This window comes from Zonotrichia leucophrys, chromosome 9 (genome assembly GCF_028769735.1).
Source record: "Zonotrichia leucophrys gambelii isolate GWCS_2022_RI chromosome 9, RI_Zleu_2.0, whole genome shotgun sequence".
Lineage (NCBI taxonomy): Eukaryota > Metazoa > Chordata > Aves > Passeriformes > Passerellidae > Zonotrichia > Zonotrichia leucophrys.
The window spans coordinates 3918732-3945485 of NC_088179.1; the positions used below are offsets into that span (position 1 = coordinate 3918732).

General features: G+C 57.1%; 1 protein-coding gene across 22 annotated transcripts in view; it reads right to left on the minus strand.

The window, feature by feature from the left end:
* Positions 1 to 26754, minus strand: part of KIF1A (kinesin family member 1A) — a 42361-nt gene that overhangs the window by 11046 nt on the left and 4561 nt on the right. For 3 of the 22 annotated variants that reach the window (XM_064720615.1, XM_064720614.1, XM_064720617.1), the window contains exons 2-38: positions 25944 to 26095; positions 21994 to 22070; positions 21716 to 21895; positions 20653 to 20718; positions 20349 to 20527; positions 19896 to 20007; positions 19468 to 19545; positions 19119 to 19184; positions 18611 to 18628; positions 18210 to 18285; positions 18043 to 18121; positions 17433 to 17575; positions 17026 to 17052; positions 15562 to 15770; positions 14495 to 14574; positions 14136 to 14211; positions 12027 to 12106; positions 11662 to 11768; positions 10633 to 10716; positions 10346 to 10526; positions 10182 to 10254; positions 9849 to 9942; positions 9589 to 9737; positions 9266 to 9444; positions 9043 to 9180; positions 7965 to 8225; positions 4274 to 4392; positions 4105 to 4190; positions 3682 to 3820; positions 2924 to 3089; positions 2514 to 2604; positions 2036 to 2154; positions 1839 to 1894; positions 1113 to 1221; positions 936 to 1002; positions 763 to 847; positions 340 to 445 (exon numbers count right to left, since the gene is read on the minus strand). In XM_064720615.1, coding sequence (XP_064576685.1) covers positions 340 to 445; positions 763 to 847; positions 936 to 1002; positions 1113 to 1221; positions 1839 to 1894; positions 2036 to 2154; positions 2514 to 2604; positions 2924 to 3089; positions 3682 to 3820; positions 4105 to 4190; positions 4274 to 4392; positions 7965 to 8225; positions 9043 to 9180; positions 9266 to 9444; positions 9589 to 9737; positions 9849 to 9942; positions 10182 to 10254; positions 10346 to 10526; positions 10633 to 10716; positions 11662 to 11768; positions 12027 to 12106; positions 14136 to 14211; positions 14495 to 14574; positions 15562 to 15770; positions 17026 to 17052; positions 17433 to 17575; positions 18043 to 18121; positions 18210 to 18285; positions 18611 to 18628; positions 19119 to 19184; positions 19468 to 19545; positions 19896 to 20007; positions 20349 to 20527; positions 20653 to 20718; positions 21716 to 21895; positions 21994 to 22070; positions 25944 to 26049 — 4061 coding nt within the window. In that variant the 5' untranslated portion in view covers positions 26050 to 26095. The remainder of the gene's footprint in view (positions 1 to 339; positions 446 to 762; positions 848 to 935; positions 1003 to 1112; positions 1222 to 1838; positions 1895 to 2035; positions 2155 to 2513; positions 2605 to 2923; positions 3090 to 3681; positions 3821 to 4104; positions 4191 to 4273; positions 4393 to 7964; positions 8226 to 9042; positions 9181 to 9265; positions 9445 to 9588; positions 9738 to 9848; positions 9943 to 10181; positions 10255 to 10345; positions 10527 to 10632; positions 10717 to 11661; positions 11769 to 12026; positions 12107 to 14135; positions 14212 to 14494; positions 14575 to 15561; positions 15771 to 17025; positions 17053 to 17432; positions 17576 to 18042; positions 18122 to 18209; positions 18286 to 18610; positions 18629 to 19118; positions 19185 to 19467; positions 19546 to 19895; positions 20008 to 20348; positions 20528 to 20652; positions 20719 to 21715; positions 21896 to 21993; positions 22071 to 25943; positions 26096 to 26754) is intronic. The other 19 variants (XM_064720627.1, XM_064720626.1, XM_064720625.1 and 16 more) reach the window with 9 other exon arrangements.

Below are 26754 nucleotides of genomic sequence, written 5' to 3' on the forward strand. Positions count from 1 at the left end.
AGTGCTCCCCTCTAGCCACGGAGTTGGAACATCCTCCTGGCACCAGCACCAACTGCCTCTCTGTGCCAGCCCATCACAGGCAGCACCAGAGAGCAGCACCCCCACACAAATTCCCTTTAGTGCCCTCCCCAGCACAGCAAGGCCTTGGGGAGGAGGAGGAGGAGGGGGGTTGGCAGCCCTGTACCCCAAAACCCCATGCAGCTTCAGAAACACCCTGCCTCAAGGCAGCAGTGGGTCAGCAGAAGGGCCAAGAGCCTTCCAGGGGGACAGGGGGGCTGCTACTCAACCCCTCCATCCCTCACCACAGCAGGGGAAGAGCAAGGAAAAAGCATCACGCACCGGTCATCCTGGGAGGGGTGGATGTAGCCGGAGGAGAGGATGTTCAGGGACAGAATGTTGGGGTCGATGAGAGACTCGTCTGCCTCTGGGGTGTTCCTGATCCGACCTGAAACACACACGCAGAGTTACCTCTGAGGTGACAGCAGAGGGTCCCTGTGAAGGCAGGGCCAGAGTGCCTGCCTGCAGCCCCCCCGGCCATCCAGAACCAGGGATCCTGGTCCAGCTCCTGGACACGGGGGCAGGGGCTGAGGTGTCCTGCCCATGCAGTGTCCCAGTGTCACCTGCCAGCCAACCACCGCTTTACTATTGCAGGGCAGGAGGGGAGACAAGGCATAAAGCTCCATGTGGGGACAGGGGAATGTGGGCAAGAAAGAAGAGGATGAGTCTGAGATGATGCTGGGACTGGGGGCTGGCTTGGCTTACCCACAACGAGCTCCCGCACTTCCTTCCAGCGGATGAGGCTGCCTGTTTCATGCACCAAGGTGACACTGATTCTCCTCTGGATGCCCTGAGACCCACGAGGCCAGAGAGAAGGGACAGCAGTTAACACAGGTCCCAGCAGGGGTCATCTAGGACACCACTTGGGCAGAGAGTACCTGGTGAAGGAGGAAGGTGCCATGGCACGGCATGCCTCCACGGTGGTCCACAACAGCAGGGATGTAGCTGGAAGAGAGGATTGCAGCATGAAACAGAATCCTGCCAGCCTGCCCAGAGGTGCTGAGCACTGGGCAAACCCCTCATTGCCTCCCTCTCCCTCTCCCTGCAAGACTTACTCTCCATTGGCCTCCAGCTCACAGATCTCAAAGAAAACCATCAGGTCGTACTTGCACTGGCAGGGGCCAGCACTGGGCCGAGTCATGGTGCTCAGCTTTGTGGCAGGCACTGCAGTGGGGCAGAAAAGACAGGTGAGAGGTCCAGCCTGCTGCTGGCACTCAGAATGAGGAACATGATGGCAGGGGAAGGGCAGAGCAGGCAGGGACCTCAGGGCATGCATAGAGGCAGCAACAAGAGCCTCATCCCAGGGACCTTACTGATCACTGGCAGGGCTTTCTCCCTTGCCCAGTGTGGGGTGTCAGCAAGAGACTGGCCTCAGCCATCCCCAGGTGCTGAGGGGACAGTGCACAGTGTGCCTGCACATCCCAAATCACACAGTGCTGCTCCAGGCACTGCTCAGGAACCACCACAGGGAGGCTGCTCCCCCTGAGCTGCTGTTTTGACTGCACAGCCAAACCCCCACAGCTGGGTCTCTCAGGGACACTGGGGTTGGGGAGCCACCTGAGCCACCCAGGGCAAAGAATTTCCCCCTGCTGCTCTGCAGGAGGTGAGATGGGAGCTTTCCATCTGCTGAGTACTGGGAAGTGGGTGTCTAGGGCTTTAGAGTGCCATGGCCCATAAGAAATAAATAAAATAGTACATTTTGTGGTGCCTCTGGGGAAGGGGACACCCACCCAACATGGGAACTACGAGTGGGTACAGGAGGAGGAGGCCAGGTTCCCTACCTGGTTTGGAGAGTGGCATCACACGGGGGAAGTGGCGTCGGGATGGCCTCAGTGGGCTGCAGGCAGAACCAGCTTGGTTATAGCACCCCCAAAACCAGGCACCCCAAACCCAGGCAGCCCCACACTGTGTCCCCAGGCAGCCCATGGCACCCATTGATTGCACAGGCAGGGGCTGGGGGTGGCCCAGATGTGCCCACCTCAGGACATCCTTGCAGAGAGGTGGGAAGGGGTGCTGCTGGTAGTGGCCAAACACCTCGAACACAATTGGCTGGCTCTTGATGTATTCAATGAAAGATTTTGTCACCTCCACAGCGATCTAGAAGAGAAAGAGCTGTCATGGTTCAATTGACAGGGCAGTTTATCTGGGAAAGGGGACAGAGCCAGCAACAGCAGCTGGAATGTGGAAGGGTGTAAGACTGAGTCCCCTGCATCCCTCACCCATGCTCCCTCTCTCCACCAAGACCATGCAGTGAAATCCCAGCCTTTTCAGGTGTACAAAGTGGCTTCTGGTGTTTTTCCTGCATGTCCACCCCATCTAAGCCTGGCTAGCTGGGTGTCTGTGAGGGGCTGGGAAAGGCAGGAGGAAGCTGCTTCCCTGGGAGAGGATCCAGCCAAGGCCCTGCAGAGAGCCCAGCAGGTGCAGGAGCAGAGGGGTGGTGGGAGAGGAGTACGCACATTCTGGACATGGTAGAAGCCCAGGGGTGGCCCCCGTCCTGTGTTCTTCAAGGGTTCTGTTGAAAAGGCCTCATCATGGCGATGGATGAAGCTGTGGAGGGAAGGAAGGTTGTTCAGGGACTGTTCAGGGATGGGGAGTTAAAGCAAGGGACCACAACAAGAGTCTATTCCCCCTGGGCTGCTGCCTGCCCCCTTGGCTGGCACAGGACCCCCTGAAGCTGATGGGAGCCTCTCCTTGCCTTTTGCCAGTGACTAAACAAGTCCTTGGGCAGATTTCACAGCCCTTGGTTTTGCCTCCCCATCCACAAAGGGCTCAGGGGTGGAGGAAACACCCCAAATTCACCAGGAGCCCCCAGGTGATGGCTGGAGCTTGGTGGAGGAAGCAGGGCTGGGGGGCACTGGGGGCTCACTTGAACTGGCAGAAGATGTCGGCGTATTCTGCAGAGATGCTGGAGGCCTGCAGGACTGTCACACGGAAAGTGAAGATGCTGCCCAGCTTCAGGTGGTCCAAAGCCACCTCCAGGGGCCCGTCCTGTGCAGGCTTCTCTGGGCTGTCCAGAAGATCCTCTGGGGTCACTGCAGGGAGGAGAAGGCCCTTAGCAAGGCAGGGTGTCTTCCCCCCGGTGTTAGGAACATTTAGGAACAATGTTGAGATGCTGGAGCATGTCCAGAGAAGGGCAACAAGGCTGGAGAAGGGTCTGGAACACAAATCCTTGTCCAACCCAGCTGGGGGAGCTGGGGGTGTTTAGCCTGGAGAAGAGGAGGCTGAGGGGACACCTCATCACTCTCTGCAACTCCCTGAAAGGAGGTTATAGCCAGGTAGGGGTTGTTCTCCTCTACCAGACAACCACTGACAGGGCAAGAGGACACAGGCTTGAGCTGCACCAGGGGAAGTTCAGGCTGGACATTAGGAATAAGCTGTTCACAGAAAGTGTGACTGAGCATTGGAAGGGGCTGCCCAGTCACTGTCCCTGGAGGTGTTTAAGAAAAGCCTGGCTGTGGCACTCAGTGCCATGGTGGTTGACAAGGTGGTGTCATAGGTTGAACCCAAAGATCTCCAAGGCTTTTCCCTCTGTGACTCTGCCAGCAGCCCCCCATGGGAGCAGTGGGCTGTCAATGGCAGGGAGGTGCAGGGAGCCCTCCCACAGTGCCTGCCACCCCTGCTCACCTGCACAGGTGTTGTTGTTGACTTCATCAGCAGACGGGCCCACGTCGCTGACCTGGCCCTGCCCCTCCACGATGCGCAGCTCCTCCTGAGAGGTCCCCGAGCGAGACATCCCCACAGCTGGGCACGACTCCGACTGGAACTGAGCCACGAGGGGACTTCAGGCAATCTGGTGGTCCTGCTTGCACCACCACCAGCATCCCAGGCACCCAGGCACCTCCAGCTCTCCTCTCCCACCCCACTGTATTCCCCCTGGGACATGGGTGAGAGCAGGATGCACCGGTGGGTACCCAAGGCTTGGTGGACCAAGAGCACATTGCTTTCCCTCCACCTCTAGGAGCCTGGGGGTCCCCATGGGGAAGCACTGAGGTGACAGGCAGGGATCTGAGGTCCATGGGCATCCACCAAGAGCCGGCCCCACCTTACCTTCTCAAAGTGCTGGTCGTCAAAGGAGATCTTGGCTGTCCCTGATTGCCGCACTCCAGAGCCATAGTCAGGGGCTTCTTCATCCGCTGAAGGAGAGATTGGGGTGAGCCAGCACAGAGGGTGCAGGGGATGCCAGGGGCACATTCTGCAGGGTGGGGTTCCCTCCTACCTGAGATGGCCTGGACAGCCACGCGCAGGAAGCCCTTCACCTCGCCCTTCTCGCTGACGATGGCCACGCGGTGCACCAGGGGCACGGGGTACAGGAGGTTGCTCAGGTAGACAAAGGCCCTGCCAGAGAAGGGGGGGACACACAACAGGGGGGACAGCGGTCACTGCTCCCACCCGTGGGTGCCCAGGCACGGCTGGCGTGGCCGGCAGTGGCCGGGATCCCAGGTCACTGCTCAGGGCGCGACCGCAGCGCTGCAAAGCAAAACTAAAGAGAAGGCAGCCAGGGCCAGGCGGAGGGGCTGGGGCAGCGGGCAGGCAGCGTGCCGCGGGCAGGAGGGTGGGCAGGAGGGTGCCACACGCCATGGACAACACCACAGAACACACCAGAGCTGCAGACCTCTCCGACCGGCGCCTCCGTGGCAGGCAGGAGGGGAGAGGGCTGCGCTGGTGCCACCGTGAAGCCGTAGGGCGGGAGGACCTTCTGTGTGCTAGAGAGCTGGAGAACTTGGGCAGGAGGTGCTGCAACATGACTGGGGGTAGCTGCAGAGTCACCACAGGGAGGACAGGGGCAAGACAGGGGGGAGGAAGGGTCACAAGGGAGATGGAGGCTGTCAGGAGCGAAGGAGGTTGGAGGACAAGGTCCTGGACCTCCACAGGTGAACCTGCTGGGGGTTCCTGGCCCTGGCTCTGCCCGCCGTGTTGGAGACCACTGGGAGGGAGGCTGCATGGTGTGGCTGGCAGCATCAGGTTGTGCATCCCCCCCTCCCCACCCCTTCACACAGATGGCTTCGGGGTCCTGGGCCACCTGCCAGCAGGTCACAGGGATGGACAGGACGCCTGGCAGGTTGGAGCCTCCCTGCTCTCCTCTGCAGCATCCAGGTCACCGATGCCACCACGGCAAAGTGGCTGGAGTCCAACATGACGGCTGCACCATGACTCTGCCAGCACCTCCTGTCAGGCCACTGCTCTCTGCTTCTCCAGCATTTTGGGTCCTCTTGCTGCCTCCCTCTGCCTCACGGTCAGCTTGCAATGGTCATCCAGCTCTGGCCATGGTGGCAAGCTGTACGGTGACAAGTCACCTTTGGCACTGAGCTCCCTGCCAAAGGTGTGAGCTGGCAGCACCACTTCCAGCAAGATGGGGCCACCTCTCCCTGTGGCACCCACCAGCATCTTGACATATGGTGGGGTGGGATGGTGCTGGGGGCTGGCCAGGACATCTCTCCTGCAGGAGGCTCCCAAGAGGGCTGCATCTCTGCTGTGCTGCTCAGGGCATCCCAGCTTCACAGGAATCTTCAGATTCAGTGGCACCCCAAAGTGCCCAGGAGGCTCTTGCAGCCCTGCCCTTGCATCCCAACCCCCAAGTCCGGAGATTCCCCCTGCTCTGGTGACTCCCATTGACCTTCAATGCTCCTCGAGGCTTTTTCCACCCAAAAGCATCTCAAAGGACTCAAGTTGTGGAAGCAGCTGTTGCCAAATCTTTATCTCCTGATGGGTCCATCTCAACCCATCTCTTCTCAGATGGCACTGGGAACAGGAAGTCAGACCATGGCAGGGTTCCCAGCAGGACGCGTGGCTGGGGCAGAGCCCACAGGGAACTCTCGGAAGCGCAGGGATCTGTGTGCACCCACCCACCCAAAACCACAGGGCAGCTGGAGTGGCAGCCGAGGACTGGAGAGGGAAGGGAGGAGTGGGAAGGAGGTGGGGCAGGCAGGGAGGAGGGGGACAAGTGTGTCACTAGAGGAAGGAGGGCAGGGACACTAACCACAAGATTGGTGAGGTGCAAAGATGGCATGCTCAGATCAAAGAAAAGCCTTTCCAAAGGAAGATAAAAGTGAAAGGACCCCAATTTTTGCTAAAGCTTTGAAGAGATAGAGCCAGCAGCTAAAAAAAAAAAAAAAGAATAAAAAAACCCCTTAAAATAACCAAAATTAAAAAAAAATTTGAAGAGAGAAAGAGAGAAAGAAGGAAAGAGAGAAAGAGAGAAAGAGAGAAAGAGAGAAAGAAGGAAAAAGAGAAAGAAGGAAAAAGAGAAAGAAGGAGAGAAGGAAAGAGAAAGAAAGAGAGAAAGAGAAAGAGAAAGAGAAAGAGAAAGAGAAAGAGAAAGAGAAAGAGAAAGAGAAAAGAGAAAGAGAAAGAGAAAGAGAGGAAGAGGAAGAGAGAAAAGAGAAAGAGGAAGAGGAAGAGAGAAAAGAAAGAGAGAGAAAGAGGAAAGAGAAAGAGAAAGAGAAAGAGAAAGAGAAAGAGAAAGAGAAAGAGAAAGAGAAAGAGAAAGAGAAAGAGAAGAGAAAGAGAAAGAGAAAGAGAAAGAGAAAGAGAAAGAGAAAGAGAAAGAGAAAGAGAAAGAGAAAGAGAAAGAGAGAGGGAGAGAAAGAGAGAAAGAAAGAAAGAGAAAGGAAAACCAAAGACAAGGATCCAATCATAAACCAATCCAAGCACACTTCACAAGAAATGTGGCCGGCGGAGCTGCTGCGCGGGGAGCCAAACCCAGGGCAGACTCAAAAGAAGTCAGGAGGCACCAAGCTCTGGGGAACACACCCCTGGCGTGGAGTGGGGCCGCTGCCACAGGGCCTCAGTTGGTTTTTTGAGGTGCCCTTGAGAGTTTTGGGGTTGTTTTGATATGTTTTTTTGTTTTCTTTTAAATAAGGAAAAATGAAAAAAGAAAATAAAAGGGGAAGAACCCAGCTCTTTCGGTCTGAGGCTGCAGGACTCTTACCCCACCTCCACCCTCTCTGCCTGCCTTGCTCCCTCCTTCCCACCACGCTGCCTGGCTCTGGCCCTCTGAGGAAGAGGAGCCCCAGCTCACCCTGGTCAGGGAGCCCCTGCATGAGGCAAAGGCTCTCAGAACAGCTCCTGGTGCACACCCCCTTGGGAAAACCCAGAGAAAGCTGGCAGCTCCTCAGAGCATTCTAGGGATGGGCAGATGGCTCCAGGTTTGTGGCACAGCCAGGTTTGGGGCAGCTGGTGGGCTTCTCCAGGCCAAGACTGGTGGAGCCCAAGGGGTCTCCAGCCAACAGGTATGAGAAATTAAAGTTTCTTGTCCTTGGCTCCTGCTAAAGAGGAGCTGGAGCCTACACCCACAACTTCCCTGGACATCTATGCCAAGTTGGCAGGTATGGCCCCAAGCCAAGCACTGGCTGGAGCTGGAGGAACAAACACTGCTTTTGGCACTCTGTTCTGCACCCAGCTCTCCCCTCACGCCCCTCAGCTTCATCCCCACAACCACTTGGGGACATCCAAGTCTCCAGATTCAGGGGGCTCACCCTGACCAATGCAGTGCCAGAGGCACACAGGGTTTTGAAGCACCTGTGTCAGTGGCACCATAGGGTCATCCCAAGCTGGGTGGGAGGTGCTCCTTCCTGGGACAGAAATGCCCCCAGGTGGCTCCCCTGGTTCCTTTGGTGCTGGAGACACAGCAGAGCTCCCTTTTTCAGGGGAAAAAGACAATGTGCCCAAAAAGGTGCCCACATAAGGCACCATCCACCTTCCCCTGCCATCCCTTTCCCCCGCTATGCTTCTCACAGCCCTACCTCAGTGGGGACCTCCCCACCCTGCCAGGCACCCGGGCTTGGTGGCAGTCCCAGCCCAGCCTGCACCTCCGGGATGCCCCGGAGGTGGGAGTCGTGTCCAAAAGCAGCTCCCTCATGCGAAAGAGCTAGGTCCTTCCCGGCATGCTCTCCTAAAACCTCACCAACCTTCCTACTAAACTGAACAGGGGGAAGCGGTCGTAAAATGGATCCCGGCCATCACACAGCGGGCACTCCGGAAAGATGTCTTCCTCCAGGTCCTCCTCCTCCTCCTCCTCCTCCTCCTCCTGCCCCTGGTGCTGCTCGTCAGCAGGCTCGGTGATGTCGGAGTCGGGGTTCGAGAAGGTAGGGGAGGGGGTGAGATCAGCCATGCGCTCGCTCATGCATGTGTTGAAAAGAGGAGAGCTGTTGCAGCCAGAGATATCTGAACTAAGGTTAGTACAACAAGATAGAAGACATGTTAACACCAGCTGTTCCAAACAGAAAGAACAGGAATTTTGCTTTTTTTTTTTTGGTTTTTTTCTTGGTTAGGTTTTGGGGTGGGTTTTTTGTCCGCTTCAATTGAGGGACATTGGGAACAAAGACCTGCCCATCTGGCGCATCTCTAAAGCCACCAACAGCCAGACAAAAGAGCAACCCACGGAACCATGTGAATGCTGGGGACACCCTTTGCTGGGTTTGCAGGGAACGAAGGGACAGAGCAGGTGGCACAAAGGCTCGCCACTATCCCTGCGGCTGGAGAGAATCCCTCCTTGTGCCACAGCACGGGGGAATGCCTCCAGGCCACACAGCTCAGCCCCCTGCTCCCCCTGCCCTGCCCCAGCCTTCTCCAGGGTGGCCCATGCTCCTTGCTGGCCCTGCACCCTTCCATCCAGCGCAGGAAGCGCAGGGGACACGCGGCACACACTGCACAGACAGACGGACGCTCAGACACCGGCGCGTGCACAGGGACACCACATGCCCACCGCGTGGAGCCCACCAGGGCACAGAATCCCTGCCTGCTGGACAGCCACAGCCCCCACACCCCCCGAGCTGGAGCCCGTGGCTCTCAGCACTGGGTGAGGCAGCAGCAGCAGCGTTGCCAGCAGCTGGTGCACCCCTCGGGGCGCTGGCAGGAGAGCTGTGACACCGGAGCTGTCACACGGGGGCTGAGCGCCCCGCACGCCGTGGGTGGCACTGGCAGCACATCCTCCTGCAGGACCTTCTGTGGGTGCCAGCCACGCTTGGAAGGAGCCAAAGCGCTCACCTGCCCACCAGCCTGAACCAGGGAAAGCGGTCGTAGAAAGGGTCTCCGCCTGTCACCACATTGTCACAGTCCTCGATGACGCTGGAAGGCACTTCTGCTGCTCGGTCATACATCTCACGCATCAGGTCCAGGCGCTGCCTGCGGGCACAGGGGACGCCCATGGTGGTGGTGAGACACAGGGCTGTGGGCAGCCAGACCCTCCTGGCACAGCCATCTCACCCACCTCAGCTTCTCCAGGGTCCAGTAATGTGTAGCCCCGTTCTTCTGGTCCTGCACCTCCACGGCCACGATGGTGCGGGGGAACGGCCGCTTCTCGCGGTCCTTGGCAGCATCGGGGGGCAGCAGGTCGGGAGGGAGAGGCGAGTACAGCGTGTCCGTGAGGAGCACAAACTGGAACTGGACCTGGGGAGGGGCAGAGGGGCTGGTGAGACACCTGGGAGGGCAGAAGGCTTCATGTGCTGCCTCTGGAGAGCTCTCCTCAGCACCTCCTGGCTGCCTGTGCTGTGGGTGCTGCAGCCAGGCAGGAAGGAGCCCAGGCACACCCACCTTCTTTTTCAGCTCCACGCTGATGGCATTGGCTTCCTTGAGGAAGATAGCGTTGCCCCAGAGCAGGTCACGGAGGGAGGTGAACTGGTACCACTTCCACTTCCTAAAGGCCCAGAGGGCGAGCTCGAATTCTCGCTCTGTCCACTGCACTGTGGGCACAAGGAGGGACAGTCACACCACTACCAGGACACCAACCCACAGTTCACTCCTCATGCTGCCACAGAAAGCATCAAAACCTCCTGGTGGCTCCCAGCCCTCACCTTCATCTTCAGGTTCTTCCTCCTCCTCATTTGCCTCAGGGTAATACCTAGAATCCATCTGCTTCTGCAGTGCCTCCAGTTTGCTCTCATAGTCCTGGGGGAAACAGGAAAAGGGGTGATGCAACCCACTGGTGTGACCTTCCTCCACGCTGCCACATCACACTCCTCTTCCCTGCAGGAACACAGCCTCCTCCCTTCTCTGGATCAGTGCTCGTGGTGACAACTCCAGGAACAACACATTTGCCCTTATTTTTAGAACACAGACCCACCCCACACAAACATCTGCCAGGATTTCAGTCATGCCTGAGAAGGAGCCATGTCCCAGCCACCTACCAGCCTCTGCTGCTCCAGAAGGTAATTTGCCTCTTCCCTCTCCCTCCGGTACTGATCCTCCAGCTCCTGGAGCCTAGGTGGAAATGGGGAAGCGAACCAAGGTGGAAGTGAACCAAGCTGGAAGTGAACCCCCAGCTCCCCAGCTCCTCAGGCTGTGCTCTCACCGCTGCTCCATCTCCTGTTTCATGTCAATGCCCTGCTTCTCCAGCAGCTCTCTCTGGGCAAAGGCCCAGTCCACGGGCTCTGCGGGCGTCTCTGCGCACGGGGTCCGCTCGCGCTCCTGCCGAGCCTGCTCGGGGTGGTTGAAGCGGAACACGTGGCTCTTGCCCATGATGATGCGGTTTCCTGCAGCCATGGGCACGGGGAAAGGTGTGGGTTCAACGTGCAGGGCCCCCATGGCAGGGAGGAAGGGGGGCTGGAGCAGCTCTGGCCTGCCAGCCCCGGGACCCACCTGAGCGCAGGATGCTGGGCTCCGTCACCTTTTTGCCGTTCACGTAGGTGTCAGCACCTTCACAGGGCTCCAGGGTCACTATCACTGTGGAGACAGAGTGGAAGCAGATGGTTGAATCCTGCACGTGCTGCTCCCCTGCTCCAGCAGCCTCAGGGAGGGAGAGCCACCCCAGCCACATTTGGTACCCACCAGCAGCACCCACTCCATGGGCAGCTGACAGGACTCAGCCAACCTGATGTTAATCAGAGCAGTCCCAAGGAATAAAGGCAGCTGGAGACTGCATGTGGGAGGAGACCCCAGAGCTTCCCCAGGCTCATCTCCCACAGCTCATTCACACCCAGGTTCCTGCTATTTTGGGGAGTGGATTCTGCTCCACATCTTGAGAGGGGGAATGATGTACAGTCTGCTCAGCCATCCTGCCCTGATCTCTGTCGCAGACATCTTTTCATGAAAAATCCTTTTCTTAGGATTTTTCCTCCTGAGAAGCTGAGAGGCCTCAAGAACAAAATGTAAACAATGGTTATCTGCTGCTGTGGAATGCAACAGGTGCATCTGTGATTGGTCTCATGTGGTTGTTTCTAATTAATGGCCAATCACAGTCAGCTGGCTTGGACACAGAGCCCGAGCCACAAACCTTTGTTATCATTCTTGCTGATTCTATTCTTAGCTTAGCCAGCCTTCTGATGAAACCTTTTCTTCTATTCTTTTAGTACAGTTTTAATATAATATACATTATAAAATAATAAATCAAGCCTTCTGAAACATAGAGTCAGATCCTTTGCCTCTTCTCTCATCCAAGAACCCCTGTGAACACCCTCACAGATCTCCTCACCTTGCTTCCTTCCCACATGCCTTGTGCGAGCTCCCCTCCCAGCCAGGAGGGATGTAGCTCGTCTGGAAGCATGGAGCAGCCATGCAGTAAATCCCAACTAGTTTGAGGAGTGCAGGACATTCATCTGGGGGCAGGGGCTGAGGAGATGCAGAGGGATGGGTCCCCAGGGCAGGGAAGCCCCTCCAGACAAGCAGTACCTTCACCACCAGATTTGGTGTCACTGCGGAACAGGCAGTGCTCTTCCTTAATGAAGTGCCCGCTGAGAACGATGTCCTGCCTCTTCTCAGCATCTTCCCGGCCAACCCTGCAGGGGAAATCCAGCTCAATCCTCCCTCAAAGCAGCCCCTCCTGAGTCTCCCCCCAGCTCCATCCTTGGAGCTGACAGGAGCAACCCTTGGTGCACTGCAGGACCGAAATCTTGGGGATTTGTGCTTTGGGGATGCCCTGGGAACAGTGGCCAGCCTGGGGACAGCTGTCACCCCCCTGCCCACCTGGGGAAGTCAGGCACTGAGATAGGAACAGTGCTCCCACCTCTCCCTCCTTGGAGGGACCTGGTCCTCACCTTGTTATGCCATCCTTGATGTAGTAGAGCAGACACTCGGACATGAGCGGATCCTCGTTCAGGTTGACCAAGTGCGGTGTCTGGGAGGGACAAACACGGAGCCATCCCTGAGTGCCCTGCCTGCCTGCCCGGGCACTGAGGGGGCTCTGCAGCAAGGAGGGAGTTCAGCAGCACTGCAGGCTGCCCTGCACAGCCTCTCCTGCCCTCTCCATCTTCAGGGTGACACATCCAGACTTTTCCAGGGGGCTGCACAGAGAGGCTGCCATGAGGATCCCTGCTTCCACAAGCTTCCTTGCTCTCCTCCTCACAGGGCTGAGTCCTAGCTACCCTTCCTCTGGCCACCTTTGAAAATTCATGTTCCAAACAGGCCCAACACAAAGCCAAAACTTTCCCTGATATGGCTCAGAGTCTCCAGGGGCAGGACCCTTCTCACATGAGCAATATTCTCACTATATTCTCACTGTGAGAATATAATTCCATAGTATAGAATCGTGGAATGGTTTTGGTTGGAAGGAACATAAAACCACATCTCATTTCACCCCCCTTTCCAAGGGTAGGGACATCTTCCAGTAGATCAGGTTGTTCCAAACCCCATCCAACCTGATCTTGGACAATTCCAGGAAAGGGGCACCCACAGCTTCTCTGGGCAACCTGTGCCAGGGCTTAATCACACTCCCAGGGAAGAATTTCCTCTCGATAATTGATCTAACCCTGCCCTCTGCCAGGTCAAAAAGGCAGTAAAAGTGCCCGTTTTCCTCCAATGACTGTGCACCAGATGATGCATCCAAAAAGAGCAGGTCCCAGAGGTTCACCCAAAAGCAGTGCAGACCTGAAGCCCGACCTGCAGGCTGAATTTCACTTTCTGGTTTTTTTCCTAACAGTCCCTCACAGCCCTTTCCTGCTCTGGGTCACAAACCACTTTGTTCTTGGTAGGAGGAAAATTTCTCCCCCAGCCACAGGCCTCCCTGGCCAGAGCCAGCTTAGCTGCTGGGATTACACCTTCAGGGAACAGGGGCAGCCCCAGGAGTACCAGTGAGAGCAGTTCTGAGTTTATCAGATAGAACAGGCTGTAAGGAACACCTTATCAGCCTGCTGAGACCCAGCATGCAGAGGGAGCCCCTCACCATGGTGCCACAAGCCTTGGCTGCAGCAGAAACTCACTGCAAACACTGGAAGTCAAGGAGAGGTTGTCTCTTCTCCATGGTGGCTGGCAGAGTTGGCTGTAACATTTAATCTCTGGCCTCACTGGACAGACAGACAGCCCTGGGGGGCTTGAGACCTCCTTCACTTGCAGTTTTTGTCCAGATTTGTAAAGCTGGTGGTGACCTTCCACTGAGCTCCTGGAGCTGTGACCACCCCAGCCATGGCACACAGCAGGAAGCAAAGTGCAGTGCCCATAACAAAATGGATTTGCACACTACCAACACTAGATTTCCTCACCAGCCACTGGAGAAGTCAGAAGAGTTTCCACCTGCCAGAGAGCTGAAGAGCAAGGAGGCACCAAGACCACCACAGCAATGCCCCACCTCCAAGACCAACCTGCTTTGGGGAATAAACCCCCACGCTTCCTACCCAAAGGTCTGGGCTCCTAACAGGCAGCAGCTGGGACAAGAAACAAAGACAACAGTGCACAAGTTCATCCTAAAAGTCAGATTGGCCACGTAAGAGGAAGACTGTGAAATCTTTATCACCACCTGAGCTGGGGACACACACACTTAAGAGGTTTGGCCAAGCCAAACGAAGCAATAAAGAGATTAAATATTTGCCCACCCACATTTGTTAGCAAGGACTTGCTGGCTTCAGGGGCAGCAATTTTAAATATCTGAAAGTATGAATTTTTATGAGCTAACACTGAAGTCCAAGAGAGCAATCATCAGTAAATCCCCTCATGAAGGGGCACAGCATGCCAGCAGTGGGGGTGGACATTTACCCACATATCTGTACCCATGTTTGTGCCCAGCAGGCTCAAAGCTGGGATTTCCCCCACAGGTTTCAGAGCCAAGAAAAGGCCAGTGAAGTACATGGGACTGGCCAGCTGTGACAGAGTGGATCAGAAGGGAGCTGCAGGTACAAATCAGTCCCCAGAAGAAGAGAATGGGATGATCCTACCTTTTTAGGAGAAAATACACCCAAGGTGCCTCCATCCTCCCTCATGGCCACCCCCATTTCGGCCAGCAACGCTTCCCTGAAGGAGAAAGGGAAAGAAGTGTCTGTCAAAACTCCATGCACCCCCAGGATGGAAGCCCTTGGCTTGTCCCAGCTCTCATCACAATCCAGGTGGGTTTTTCAGAGCAGCCCATCTCTGTGCATGCTGACATGGTGGGTACTGGGGTCCCAGGGGGCAACCCAGGGTCCAGCTGGACATCCAAACTGTTTGGCTGCCCCAGGAACCCAAGTGCTCTTACAAAATGCCCAAGGAATGCCACTGCGCCCTGCCATCCTGCCATCCTGCCCCCCAGCCCACCCACCTCTCCATCCGGATCGCTTCCGTCCGGCGCAGCTTCTCCTCCCACGTCTCGTTCAGCTCTGCAATGATCTTCTCTGTCTCCTGCCAGGGGGGTTAACAGGGCTTGGTGACACCATCCTGGGGCAGCTCTCCTGCCCACTGTGCCCAGTGTGCTCCAGTGGGACACCAGTGCCAGCTTCAGGCTTGTTTGCACAAGCTGCAGCACATTTCACCCCCATCTTTCCATCAGCCCCATCCCCAAAGAGTGAGGCACAGACAGCACCCTCTCCACTGCCTTGCTGCCAGCCCACTGCTGCACCATGCAGGACGAGGAGCACTCAAGTGCCCATCCCAAGCCCAAAGCACCTGTGCCACAGCTCCAAGGCAGCACCAGGAGGACTCTGCAACACCCAAACCCTCAGGGTGGGCGAGCTCTAGGTCTGTCCACTCTGCAAGGGCGCATCTGAGTATTGCTTCACATGAGGATCACACTTCATGGGGCTCCAGAAAGGGAAAGGAAAAAGGAAAAGGGTAGGGAAGGAAGAAGGAAAAGGGGGAGGAAAGGAAAGGAAAAAGGAAAGGAGAAAGGAGAAAGGAAAAGGAAAAGGAAAGGAGAGGAAAGGAGAAAGGAAAAGGAAAGGGGAAGGAAAAAAGAAAAGGAAAAGGAGAGGGGAAGGAGAAAGGAAAAGGGAAGGGAAAGGGGAAGGAAAGGAGAAAGGAAAGAGGAAGGGGAAGAGGAAGGGGAAGGGAAGGTGCGGAAAGGGGAAAGGAAAGGGGAAAGGGAAAGGGAAAGGGAAAGGGAAAGGGAAAGGGAAAGGAAAGGGAAAGGGAAAGGGAAAGGGAAAGGAGAAAGGAAAAAGAAAAGGGGAAGGGGAAGGGGAAGGAAAGGAGAAAGGGGAAGGGGAAGGGGAAGGGGAAGGGAAAGGGAAAGGGAAAGGGAAAGGGAAAGGGAAAGGGAAAGGGAAAGGGAAAGGGAAAGGGAAAGGGGAAGGGGAAAGGAAAGGGGAAAGGAAAGGGGAAAGGAAAGGGGAAAGGAAAGGGGAAAGGAAAGGGAAGGGAAAGGGAAAAGGGAAGGCAGCAGCCTCTTACCTTGAGTCTCTCGATTGCCTCCTCGCTGCCCGGGGCAAACATGATGCGCTCGTGCAGGCTGGCCACCGAGGCAGCGCGGCTGGACAGGGCAGAGAGGGAGGAGGAGGGGCTGATGCCAGCGATGGCGTTGGTCACTGTGGAGAGATTGTCATGGCGCTGGCTCAGCTCTGCCCCTCCAGCATCATTATTGTTCTCAAGGTCCGACACATCTACGGGCGCGGAAGGAGGGGAGGGCCGGGGAAAGACACACAGACAGGGTGACAGAGAGAGACAGAGACAAGAAAAGCTGTTGGGAAAAAAAAAAGAGTGGCCGGTGCGTCGAGAAAAAAGGCAGGAATTACAGGAAAAGGCACAGGCAGCAGCAGAGCAGCACAGACAGCAACAGGGCAGGGCAGGCACTCTCCTCCCCAGCCCGGGCAGCCCTGCAGGGACCAGGGCTGTTGGGTGAGGCAGATGCTGGAAGCACCATCCTGGGCTCCCAGGATACTGTTTTGTAACCTCAGGTCCTGCATCCATCAGGTCTGGGATCAAATATCCTCCCCATGTACGTGCCACTGCCTCTGACATCCTCTCCATCTCACAGAGCCTGTATGGTTTTCCCTGCCCAGATGCCCCAGATTAGCCAGATCTGAGAGCAGAGAAAGGAAGGGGATGAGAGGGGCTGGCCCTGTGCCCTACAAAGGGGTCAGGTAGACCAGGCAGGAGGAGCAGCAGGATTCCCTCAGAGGGTCTGCTCAAAGGAAGCCCGTGGCCTGCTGGAGCAGCACCTTGGCCAGGCAGCCAGAGAATGAAGCCAGCACTACAGGCAGGGGTGCTTGCCAGCTGGCACCCCAGGAGTCAGCTCTGGGGGGAGAGAGATGCTCCTCCAGCCCTGAGGAGATACTGGTTCTCAGAGCAGTGTGCAAGAGGCAGGCAGGGCACAGGTCAGCAGGTGCAGGAGTAGTCACCCATCTCCATTAGCCAGGAGGGCACAAGCAGAGCCCTGGCTCCTCAGCAGGTTTGCCATGGCCTGACTGCACTGCCTGACCCAGGGTGGAACAGGGTCATAGTGCTTATCCACAGGCCAAAGCCTCCTGGCCACTACCACCCACCAATCCATCAGTAGAGCACCGTTCCATCCCACCCGAGGCCGTGCCAGGCTCCAGCCCCAGTGAGACACCAGCAGCAGCAGAGCAGCAGCAGCAGCAGCGACAGGAAACATCACAACAGCATGAAGGAGGAGTCCCCGTGTGGCCTGGGCCCTTGGCATGGCCAGCTGGGAGGACACTGGTCCCTTCAGCACCAAGCCCAGGTGCTAACCAGCACTCTGGCACCATGCCCTGTGCCAGCTCCCTGAGGATGGGCAGCCTGCAGGCACACAGCACCCCAGCAGCAGGGGCTGGCTGCACGGGTGCCCCTGGGCACAGCCCAGATCTCCAAAAAGCTGGGAAGCAACAGAGAGTACCAGTGATGGGGAATACACACATTTGGATCCTCCTGCAGCAGGGTGGGCTAAGAGAGAAAGAGAGGGCAGGGAGGGGGGTGAGACAGAGAGAACAGAAGAGAGAACAGAACAAGGGGGGGTTCATCTCAGTGGGGTATCAGACAGCACAGGGACGGGAGCCCATGGGCACGTGCAGTCCCAGTAACGCCTTCCTGGCACCTCTGCTGGGTGCTGGACGCTGAAGATGGTGGGAGGAAGGGAAGGTTTGGCAGGCAGAAAGCAGCTCCCCCTGCCACAGGAGGGGCTGGGGGCTGTGCCCATGCGTGCAGGGGCTCACAGGGGCAGCACTGGTGCTGCTGTGGGGCAGGGCAGCAGGGTGCAGGGAGCCTGTGGGGACATCAGCCCATCTCTGCCTGGAGCCAGGGCAGAGAGCACCCCTGGTACCTACTGTCAATGATGTCCCCGAGGCCCTGGGCATAGAGCAGGTCACGCAGACGAGCCACCTCATCCTTCAGCTCCCTGATGAGCTTGTTGTTGGGGTCCTCATTGATGACAGCGTTGCAGCGGATCTGCTTGGCACGGTCAGCGTACCTGGGGAACAGGGACAGGGGCATGAGCAACACCAGAACAGGGGCAGGGTCTTGAACAACACAAGATCAAGGAAGGGTCTTGAACAGAACAAAAACAGGGGCAGGATCTTGAACAACACTGAGAACAGGGGAAGGGTCTTGAACAACACTGAGAACAGAGGCAGGGTCTTGAATAACATAAAAACAGGGGAAGGGTCTTGAACAACACTGAGAACAGGGGCAGGGTCTTAACACAAACAAGGGCAAAATCCCAGCTGCTGGACAAGCAAGAGTGTTGCAGAGCCCCTCCAGCAAGGAGGATCCCAGTGCCAGGACAACCCTTTGGTCTTTTGTCTGGGGTTGCAGGCTCCCTCCACACTACACCCCCAGGCAAGGACACACAGAGGTGGGGAGAGCATGTGGCAGTGCCTGGCCTCAGCCTCCCCTGTTCCTGCCCACTGCAGGAAGGACAAGGGCACTTCTTCCTACCTGAGGGTGCTGAGGGTCTCGTCGTAGTTGATGTCAGCAGGACTGAGAGCAGCCACCATGGCGGTTCTGGAGTTGCCTCCTGCCCAGAGAGACAGACAATGAGGGAGATGCTGCTCCCTGTGCCCCCTGCCATGCCCTTTGCAGAGCACACCCCCAGCTGTCCTCACCCAGGTTCTCCCGCAGCAGCCAGGTCAGCACCGAGTCTCTGTATGGGATGAAATCTGTCTTCTTCTTCTTTTTGTTCTGGGAGAGCAAAGGGAAGGGCTGTCAGGCTGCCTGCTCCCCACAAAGGGAAGGTGACAGCTGGTCCCCAGCCATGGGGACTTGGAGCAGGATGGAAACCTTGGGCATCTTTGCCCAGGTCCACAGGTCCTGCCTGTGAAATGCCCTCAGCTGGGAGGGTTGCTTAAGGCTGGCTGCTGAGAGCCCCAGAGGGAGGAGGAGGAATGAGGAGAAGATGGCTCAAGTCCAGGCACAGTTTCACTCCCAAACCACCCTGAACCCACTCCCACCCACTCCCACTGTGCTCCAAACCAACACCCCCTCCCCACCCAGCCTGGGCACCCACCTTGTTAGGCCCTGAATCCTGCAAAGGAAATGGAGACAATGTTTAGGGGAGCTGCTTTTTTCCTTGGCACCCACCACACATCCCTGGCCCTCAAACAGAGATTACCACAGGTCCCCATGCAGATGGCATCTCCACCTGCCCAGCTTGTCCCAGCTGCAGGGACAGCTTGGGATGTGTCTGCCCAGCCCTTGGAGCTCGGATGTTCCATCCCTCAAAGCTGAGCCCATCCCATGGAACTGGGATGTTCCATCCCTCAAAGTTGAGCCCATCCCATGGAGCTGGGATGCTCCATCCCTCAAAGTTGGGATGCTCCATCCCATGGAGCTGGGATGCTCCATCCCTCAAAGCTGAGCCCATCCCATGGAGCTGGGATGCTCCATCCCTCAAAGCTGGGATGCTCCATCCCTTGGAGCTGGGATGCTCCATCCCCCAAAGCTGAGCCCAGCCCTGCTGCCCCAAGCCCATTTTTCCCCCAGTGGCAATGTTTGTCTGCTCTCCAGCTACCTACCATTTCTGCCAGGGCAGAGATGACTTTCCCCAGAGTGGTCAAGGACTTGTTGATGTTTGCTCCTTCCTGGTTAGAAGAGGAAAATGCTCAGGTCCCATTTCAGCCCAGGAGAAAATGAAGAATATCCAGCATGGTGTGGCCAAAGAGGAGCTGGTCTAACTGGGTACCCAGCACCCCCCAGCTGGGACTGATGGTGAAACTGGCACTGGGCAGCTTTCAAACACAACCCCATCCAGGATTTTGGCAGTGCAGTGGGCAAAGAACCAGGCCAGGGAAGGAGATGGTTTGGGGTTGAGGGAGGAGGCCATGGTGTCCCACCAGCAGAAGGGGATCTCAGGTCAGCTCTCACCTTTAGCCTTGTGCCCTTGGCCCCTGTGGAATCAGCTCTCTCACTGCCAGCCAGGTCCACCAAGCTGATTTTGCTGACCTGCAGGCAGAGGGGAGGCTGTCAGCCCTGTGGGCACAGCAAACCCAGCACAAAGCCAAACCCCCTTGCAGGATGGCACTGCTCTGAGGGCAGCAGTGGCTCTGCAGGGTGATTCCTGCAGGAGCTGCTCAGGAGCAGGGCTAATGCAGGCAGGGCTGAAGCTGCCAAATACCCTGCACAGGCGTCAGTCCCTCAAGGGACCACCAGCCCAGAATGTGCCTGGCACTCATCTCCCTCCTGCTCCAACCCTCCACCAGGCTGCACCACCATGCCCCAAGTGCTGATAAAAGCACACAAAAGTCCTCCCTGCACCCATGAGGGCTGCCCTGAGTGCCCAGCCCTGCTCTCACCTTCTCAGTGGTGATGTCTGTCTCGGCATCGTGGCGCTTCTGCGTGAAGATGATGTTGAAGACGGCGTGGGAGCGGCTGCTGGTCTCATTCATGTTGGTGGCAGCCACTGTGCTGCAGGGAGAGCAGGACAGGGAGCTGTGACACCCTGTCGGGGACACTGCAGTGGCTGGGGACAGGGCCAGGACAGGGTACATGGGGGAAAGGCAAGAATAGAGGACAAGAGAGGGCTCTGGGAGAAGATGTGCACAAGTTCAGGCTTTTTCCTGCTGTCTCCAGCACCCTTGGAAAGCAGGAGAAAATTAAAGGGAAAGTGGGGGTACCCAACACTCAGTGAGGAGGGGATTGCCACTTCCAGAGCAGCTGGACTGGCAAAGTCAGGGAGTGAAGCAGGACCTCCTAGAAGTGACTGCAAGCTTCCCAAACCCTGCCCATCTCCTCCTTCTCCAACTCACCGGGCTTTGTTCCCAGAGTCCATGAGGTCCTGGATGTCATTGTAGGAGGTCACAGCCAGCTTGGAAAGGTCCTCAACATACGGACCCATCAGGGGATGCTCCCTCACCCGCAGGTTGCCCTTGTTCTTGGGGTTCAGCAGGTCCCTCACGCGCTCACAGTAGATCTCCATGTAGCTCACCTAGAGCAGAGGGCACGGGCAGAGCTGGCAGGATGGCCCCACAGAGGGCTCTGCACACTGGCACAGCCTGTGGAGCCAGCTGGGAGGGCAGGAGGGGCAGGGCAGGCAGAGGGAGGGGTGCCTACCTCCACAGAGTAGGACATGTTGTCATTGGTGGTGTCATTGATGCGGGAGAAGAGATCCTCGCACAGCTGCGGACACAAGAGCCAGGCTCAGCCCCACTGCCCCTGCCTGGGGGGCCCAGACACTGGGGTTTCTGCCTTTTCACCCCAAAAAACAGCCAGTGAGTGCTGGGATGGCTCCTGGAGCTGGCAGAGCTCACATGGACAATCAGCATCCCCAGAGCCCCAGTGTGGTGTCACTGATGTCCTCACACAGCTGCAGACACAAGAGTGCCCAGGATACAGGGGTTTCTGCCTTTTCACCCCAAAACCAGCCAGTGAGTGCTGGAAAAGCTCCTGGGGAGCTGGCAGAGCCCCTCCACGCTAACATGTACAATCAGCATCCCCAGAGCCCCCCCGTGTCCTGCCAGGCCAGCCCTGGGTCAGCAGCTCAGCTCTTGGGCCACTGTTGCTCACATCCACTGGCCTTGCGTGGCCACACCATTGTCCTTCCAGCCTTGGAGAGCCTGGGTGACCCTCCTTGAGCCCCTCCTGGTGGAGCCATGCCAGCTCACTGTCACAGCAGTGCTACACTGGACCTTGGCAAGGCCTCACTCCCACCCTGCTGCCCTCTGTTGCAGACATTTTTCATGGAAAACCCTTTCCTTAGGATTTTTCCTCCAGAGAAGTTGAGAGGCCTCAAGAACAAAATGTAAACAATGGTTATCTGCTGCTGTGGAATGCAACAGGTGCATCTGTGATTGGTCTCATGTGGTTGTTTCTAATTAATGGCCAATTACAGTCAGCTGGCTCAGACAGAGTTCAAGCCACAAGCCTTTGTAACCATTCTTTCCTATTCTATTATTAGCTAGCCTTCTGATGAAATCCTTTCTTCTATTCTTTTAGTATAGTTTTAATGTAATAAATATCATAAAATAATAAATTAAGCCTTCTGAAACATGGAGTCAGATCCTCATCTCTTCCCTCATCCTCAGACCCCTGTGAACACTGTCACAGCCCTCTTTCCTCCCAGCTCTGCTTTTCCTTTGGGCACCCCTTTGGGACAAGGCTTTTTCCCCAGGCATACCTGTGGGATGATGCCCTGCTGGTCCTTCTCCTGCTTGCCCATCATGGTGTAGGATTTCCCAGCTCCTGTCTGCCCGTAGGCAAAGATGCACACGTTGTAGCCTTCAAAGGCATGCTGCAGCATCTCCTCGCCAATGTCCCGGTACACTTGCTTCTGGGATGCATAGTTGATGTCTGCAGGCTGCACAGAGGAGGGGGACACAGAGAAATTTAGCAAGGAGGCCTCCTGCCCCTCCCCAGCCCAGCCTCTGAGGCGGGCTCAGCCCTCCCAGTGCTTACCGTAGTGTGGGACCAGTAGGAATAGTCAAAGCTGAAGCTTTTTGGTGTCTCTTTGGGCTGTTTTGGGTTCAGGATAGCTAGGGACAAACAGATGGGAACATGAGGCCACCAACCACCCATGGCAGCCCTGCCCCATGCCCCTCTCCCCCTCCATGTGGGAGGGATGAAGGGTGATGGGTTTCGGTCCAAAACAGTCCTGGAAGGCTGTCACAGACATCTTTCCATGCAAAATCCCTCTCTTGGGATTTTTTCTTCTTGAGAAGCTGAGAGGCCTCAGGAGCAAAATGTAAACAATGATTATCTGCTGCTGTGGAATGCAACAGGTGCATCTGTGATTGGTCTCATGTGGTTGTTTCTAATTAATGGCCAATCACAGTCAGCTGGTTCAGACACAGTGTCCGAGCCACAAACTTTTGTTATTCATTCTTTTCTATTCTTAGCTCAGCCAGCTTTCTGAGATGAAACCTTTTCTTCTATTCTTTCTGTATAGTTTTAATGCAATATATATAATAAAATAATAAATCAAGCCTTCTGAAATATGGAGTCAACATTCTCATGTCCTCCCTCATTCGAAAACCCCTGTGAACACGGTCACACAGCAGGGTCACAGGCTCCCTGTCCCCAAAGCCCCCATGGTGTCACCTGTGGGGTGGGAGCAGCTGCAGCCCTGGCAGGGCTCCCCCAGAGCCCCTCTGGCTCCTTCCCCTGCAGGTGCCCAGCCCCAGCAGTGATTAATGCCTCGTGTCACAGCAGCAGCGGAAACAGGAGTCTGCTTTTGTCATCCCCTGATGAAAAGGACGTTGCCATGGAAATTGGAGACTGCATCACTGCTCTTCCTCATACCATGGGTTGTTTTTTTTTTTTTACCTCCTGTAGAGCATTTACCATGTGGTTTTATTTCTGAAACAACAGATGCATCAGAAGGAGCCCAGATCAGCGGGCAATCACGAGGTGCAGCCACCAGCCATGTTGGGTGACACTGAGGTGACATTGAGGCCTGCACAGTACAGCTCCCGTGCCCGCTGCCCCAGCTGCTCCCTGCCACCATCAAGGATGGAGAAACCATCCTGAAAAGCCCTGAGCTTTCTCCATGCCAGCCTGCTCTGCCCTTCAGGCAGCCAGGACTCAAACCCCTCCTGATTCCAGCTGGGCATTCCTGGGCAGCCCCAGGCACGGGGCAGCTCACTGCTGGGAGTCTCTGGCGGCCAGATGTGCCTCCAGATGTGCAGTGTCACACACAGAGATGCTTTCTGCTCTGAACACCTCCTCCAACACCAACTCCCATGGGAAGGGTCCCCCACTTGTGACCTGAGCACAGCCCAGCACCGAGCGAGGCAGACAGGGGAAGGGGGGTCAGGATGCAGCCCCAGCCACAAAACCACAGCGTGGTGCTGCTGAGATGCTCCCTGGCATGGAAACAAGCCCAGCTCTGGCACCAAAGAGGGGCTGGCACGGGCTCCCTGCCTGTCCCCCTGCTGCAGGCAGCCTGGCCCCACTGCCCTGGGGCATCCCAGGCAGGCTGAACACCAGGAGAAAGGGCTGGGGAGGAACAGCTGGGAATCCTCCCCTGGGAGAGCAGGCCATGGTGGCTGCCCATTCCTGACCCCTGCTAATGCTTGGATGTGGTGCTGAGGGCATTGTGAAGAGAAGCAAGAAGTGGGATGGAGCATCTCTGGTGGTCCCTGGTGCTCAGCCTGGCAGCTCCACCTGGTCCCCAGGCCTGTCCCTGCCCTGCAGAGTGACACTGACCAAGCAAACAGGAGCAAAGATGGGTTGTGGAGCAGGGATGGAGCAGCACAAGGAGCCTGTTCTGCATGCCAGTGCCAGCCCATGCTGGGCACAGGGCAGGGGATGGCACCACGTGGCTCCAGGCACCCCAGCTGCAGCTCCCAGCTGGCATGGGACACCAGAGACACAGGGGAGCATCCCAAGGGCAGGCACCTCCTGTCCTGAGCTGACACACTCTTGCCATGCCCCTGCCATTCCCATTTATTTGCCTGCAGGCAGATAAATGCTGCTGGTGGAGTTTTTCCTTTCCTATGGGACTTGTGCAAAAAATTCATGCTCTGGGCCATTGGGATTGAAAAGGCAATGAGGGGTGTGGAGGTGAAGACAAACATAGAAACAAGGGGGCAGGAAGGAGGAAAACTTCTAGAGATGTGCCTGGCCTTGCCCTGAAGAGGCAGCAGCATGAGTGGGCAGGCACAGAGCAGGAGAAAGGCAAGAGCCCATCTCACAGAAAATAATCACCAGGGTTTAAAGGCAGCAGAGGCACAGCTCCAGAGAGAAAACACGACTGGGATGAAAGCCAGGGGTCTCCTCCACACCATCCTGGAGGGAGCCATCGGGAGAGGGGCCCAGGATGGTGCCCACAGGGTGCAGGACAGGCACAGAGCAGCAGGGCTGGGGGCAGCTGTGGCAGCTGGGAGCTTGCAGATGAAAGGACAGCAGAGAAAGGCTGAGATCCCTTCCCTCCCTGGGCCCCTCTGCCTCCCAGGGCGTTGATGGAGGCAGGAAAAGAACCTGCACAGGGAAAGGTGTCTGCAAATAATGCTGGGAAGGGGAAAACTTCACTCTCACTCCCCTCAAACATGATTATCTTTGGCTTCTCTGCCAGGAGCTGTGGGGATTGGGACAGCCCTGCTCTGCTGGCACCCTCCTGCCTCCCCCAGCCCCAGCAGCAGCAGAGCCCCCCACACTTGCTCCCCAGCCCCCTGGCCAGGAGGATTAGCCAGTGGTTTGTCCATTCATGGAGAAAATCCTCCCTGTCAGCAAAGGGCTCCTGCCTGCAGCCCTGCTGCCCTCCCTGGAGCAGAGGCACGGGCTGCAGGGCTGGGGGCACAGCCAGGGTGAGCAGGGGCAAACAGCTCTGAGCAAACACTGCCATGGTGCAGCTCTCTCCTGATGATCTGTCTGGGACTGGGGCACGACAGCTCCCCCCCAGGACCAGAATGGGGAACATCTGCCCTCCCATTGCCTGTCCTGGGCAGCTGGGAGGCTCCTGCATGGACAGGAGGCTTCCTCACCACGGGGACAGGTGGAGAATCCTATCCAGCCATGAGAACCCCACAGGAGGCCAGAGATGCTGCCCCACAAAACTTCCCCCCGGGCCTGGGGTGGCCAGCGGGGTCCCAGGGTCCCCCTGCACCCCTGGGTGCTGTCCCCTGCCAGCAGCAGGGTTGTCATGGCAGCCTCAGGGCGGGGGTGGCTCCAGCAGCGTGTCACCCACCGCCGGTGACGCAGGATGGAGTTATTTTAGACACTGCCCCATCTGGAGGCTTCCAGAGCCACAGAGGAGGGGTTTCACTGCCAGTCCCACACCCTGCTGGCGTCTAAAGAGGGGCAAGGGCTCCAGACAGCACACACAGCCCCAGGGCTCCAGGCTGCATTCCCCACCCTGAGCACACCATTCCCTGGGCAAACCCCCCTCCCATTCCTCCCTGATGCTGCTGCTGCAGCTCCAAGAGCCCCAGAGAGCAGAGATGGGTCCTGGCAGGCTGCAGTGAGTGGTACCTGGCCAGGCAGACAAAACACATTTGCTGGCCCATCCAAGGCCAGGTTGGAGGTGGAAAAGCCTCATCTACAGTGGAAGGTTGGAACAAGATCATCTTTAACACAAATCCCTTCTAGATTCCCTTTAACACAAATCCCTTCTGAAAAAAGGGATTTGTCTGATTCTGTGATTCCTCTGTCATTGCCTACTGGGGAATACTGCCCCTTTCTTTCACTGTCACCAAAATCCAAGGGCTCAGTGCCATGTAGGTCCCACCACTGCCATTCCAACTGCATCTCCCCATGGAATGCTGACCCCATTCCCACATCTCCCCCTCCAAACCACTGGAGATGCTTCAGGCATCCTCACACCGACCCCCCCAGACTGCTGTGGCCACACCACCGCTGCTCCTTGCCAGCATCACCCAAACCCCCCTTCCTGCCCCCGGGGCACTCACTGGTGGTGCTTCCCGACATCTGGATGATGCACTTGGACTCGCGGCTCATCTCCCGGGAGTTGAAGGGCCGGACCCGCACCGCCACCTTCACCGAGGCTCCCGCCATGGCGCCGGCCCCGCCCGCCTGCCGCTGCCCCGGAGCGCTGCCTGGCCTGGAACGGGAGGGAAGGAGAGGAAAGGAAAGGGGGTCAGGAACACCTGCATGCCAACCCACATCCTGCACCTGCGCTGCGTGGATGGATGGAAGCCCTGCGCAAGGAAACTGCTGGGAACGCGGCTCTGCCTCTGCCCCCAAGATGATGTTTTGTTCCATATCTCATTTTATCCCTTCCTCCCCGTCATACCTCAGGTCAGGACCCCCAGCTCAGTCCCAGGGGAGCACTGGAGCCTGCAGTGCTCAGGGATGGAGGCTCCAGTGCCCATCTCAGTCCCCAGGGCAGCACTGGAGCCTGCATCCCCCTGGGCACCCACAGCAGCCACTGCCAGCATCAGCACAACCCCAAGGAGCAGCTTTTCCACCCCAGGGTGACAATGCCATCAAATAGGTACCCCCCAACCTGCAAGAAAAGTCCCTGCCTGTTACCAGAGCCTGCTGCCTCCCCTCCAAGCCCAGCAGAGCAGGGCTGGGCAGCAGGACAGAGCAGGGAGGGAGGCAGGGAAGCGATGGCATTCCACTGGGAACGGAGGCGGTGGCTGGGCATGCGCCTCCCATTCAGCTCCCACAGAGCAGACCTGCAGCATCAGCACCAGCAGCCCTTCCTGGGGAGCCAGTGGCCATTGCACTCAGCTCCCAGTTTACCATCCTGTTTCC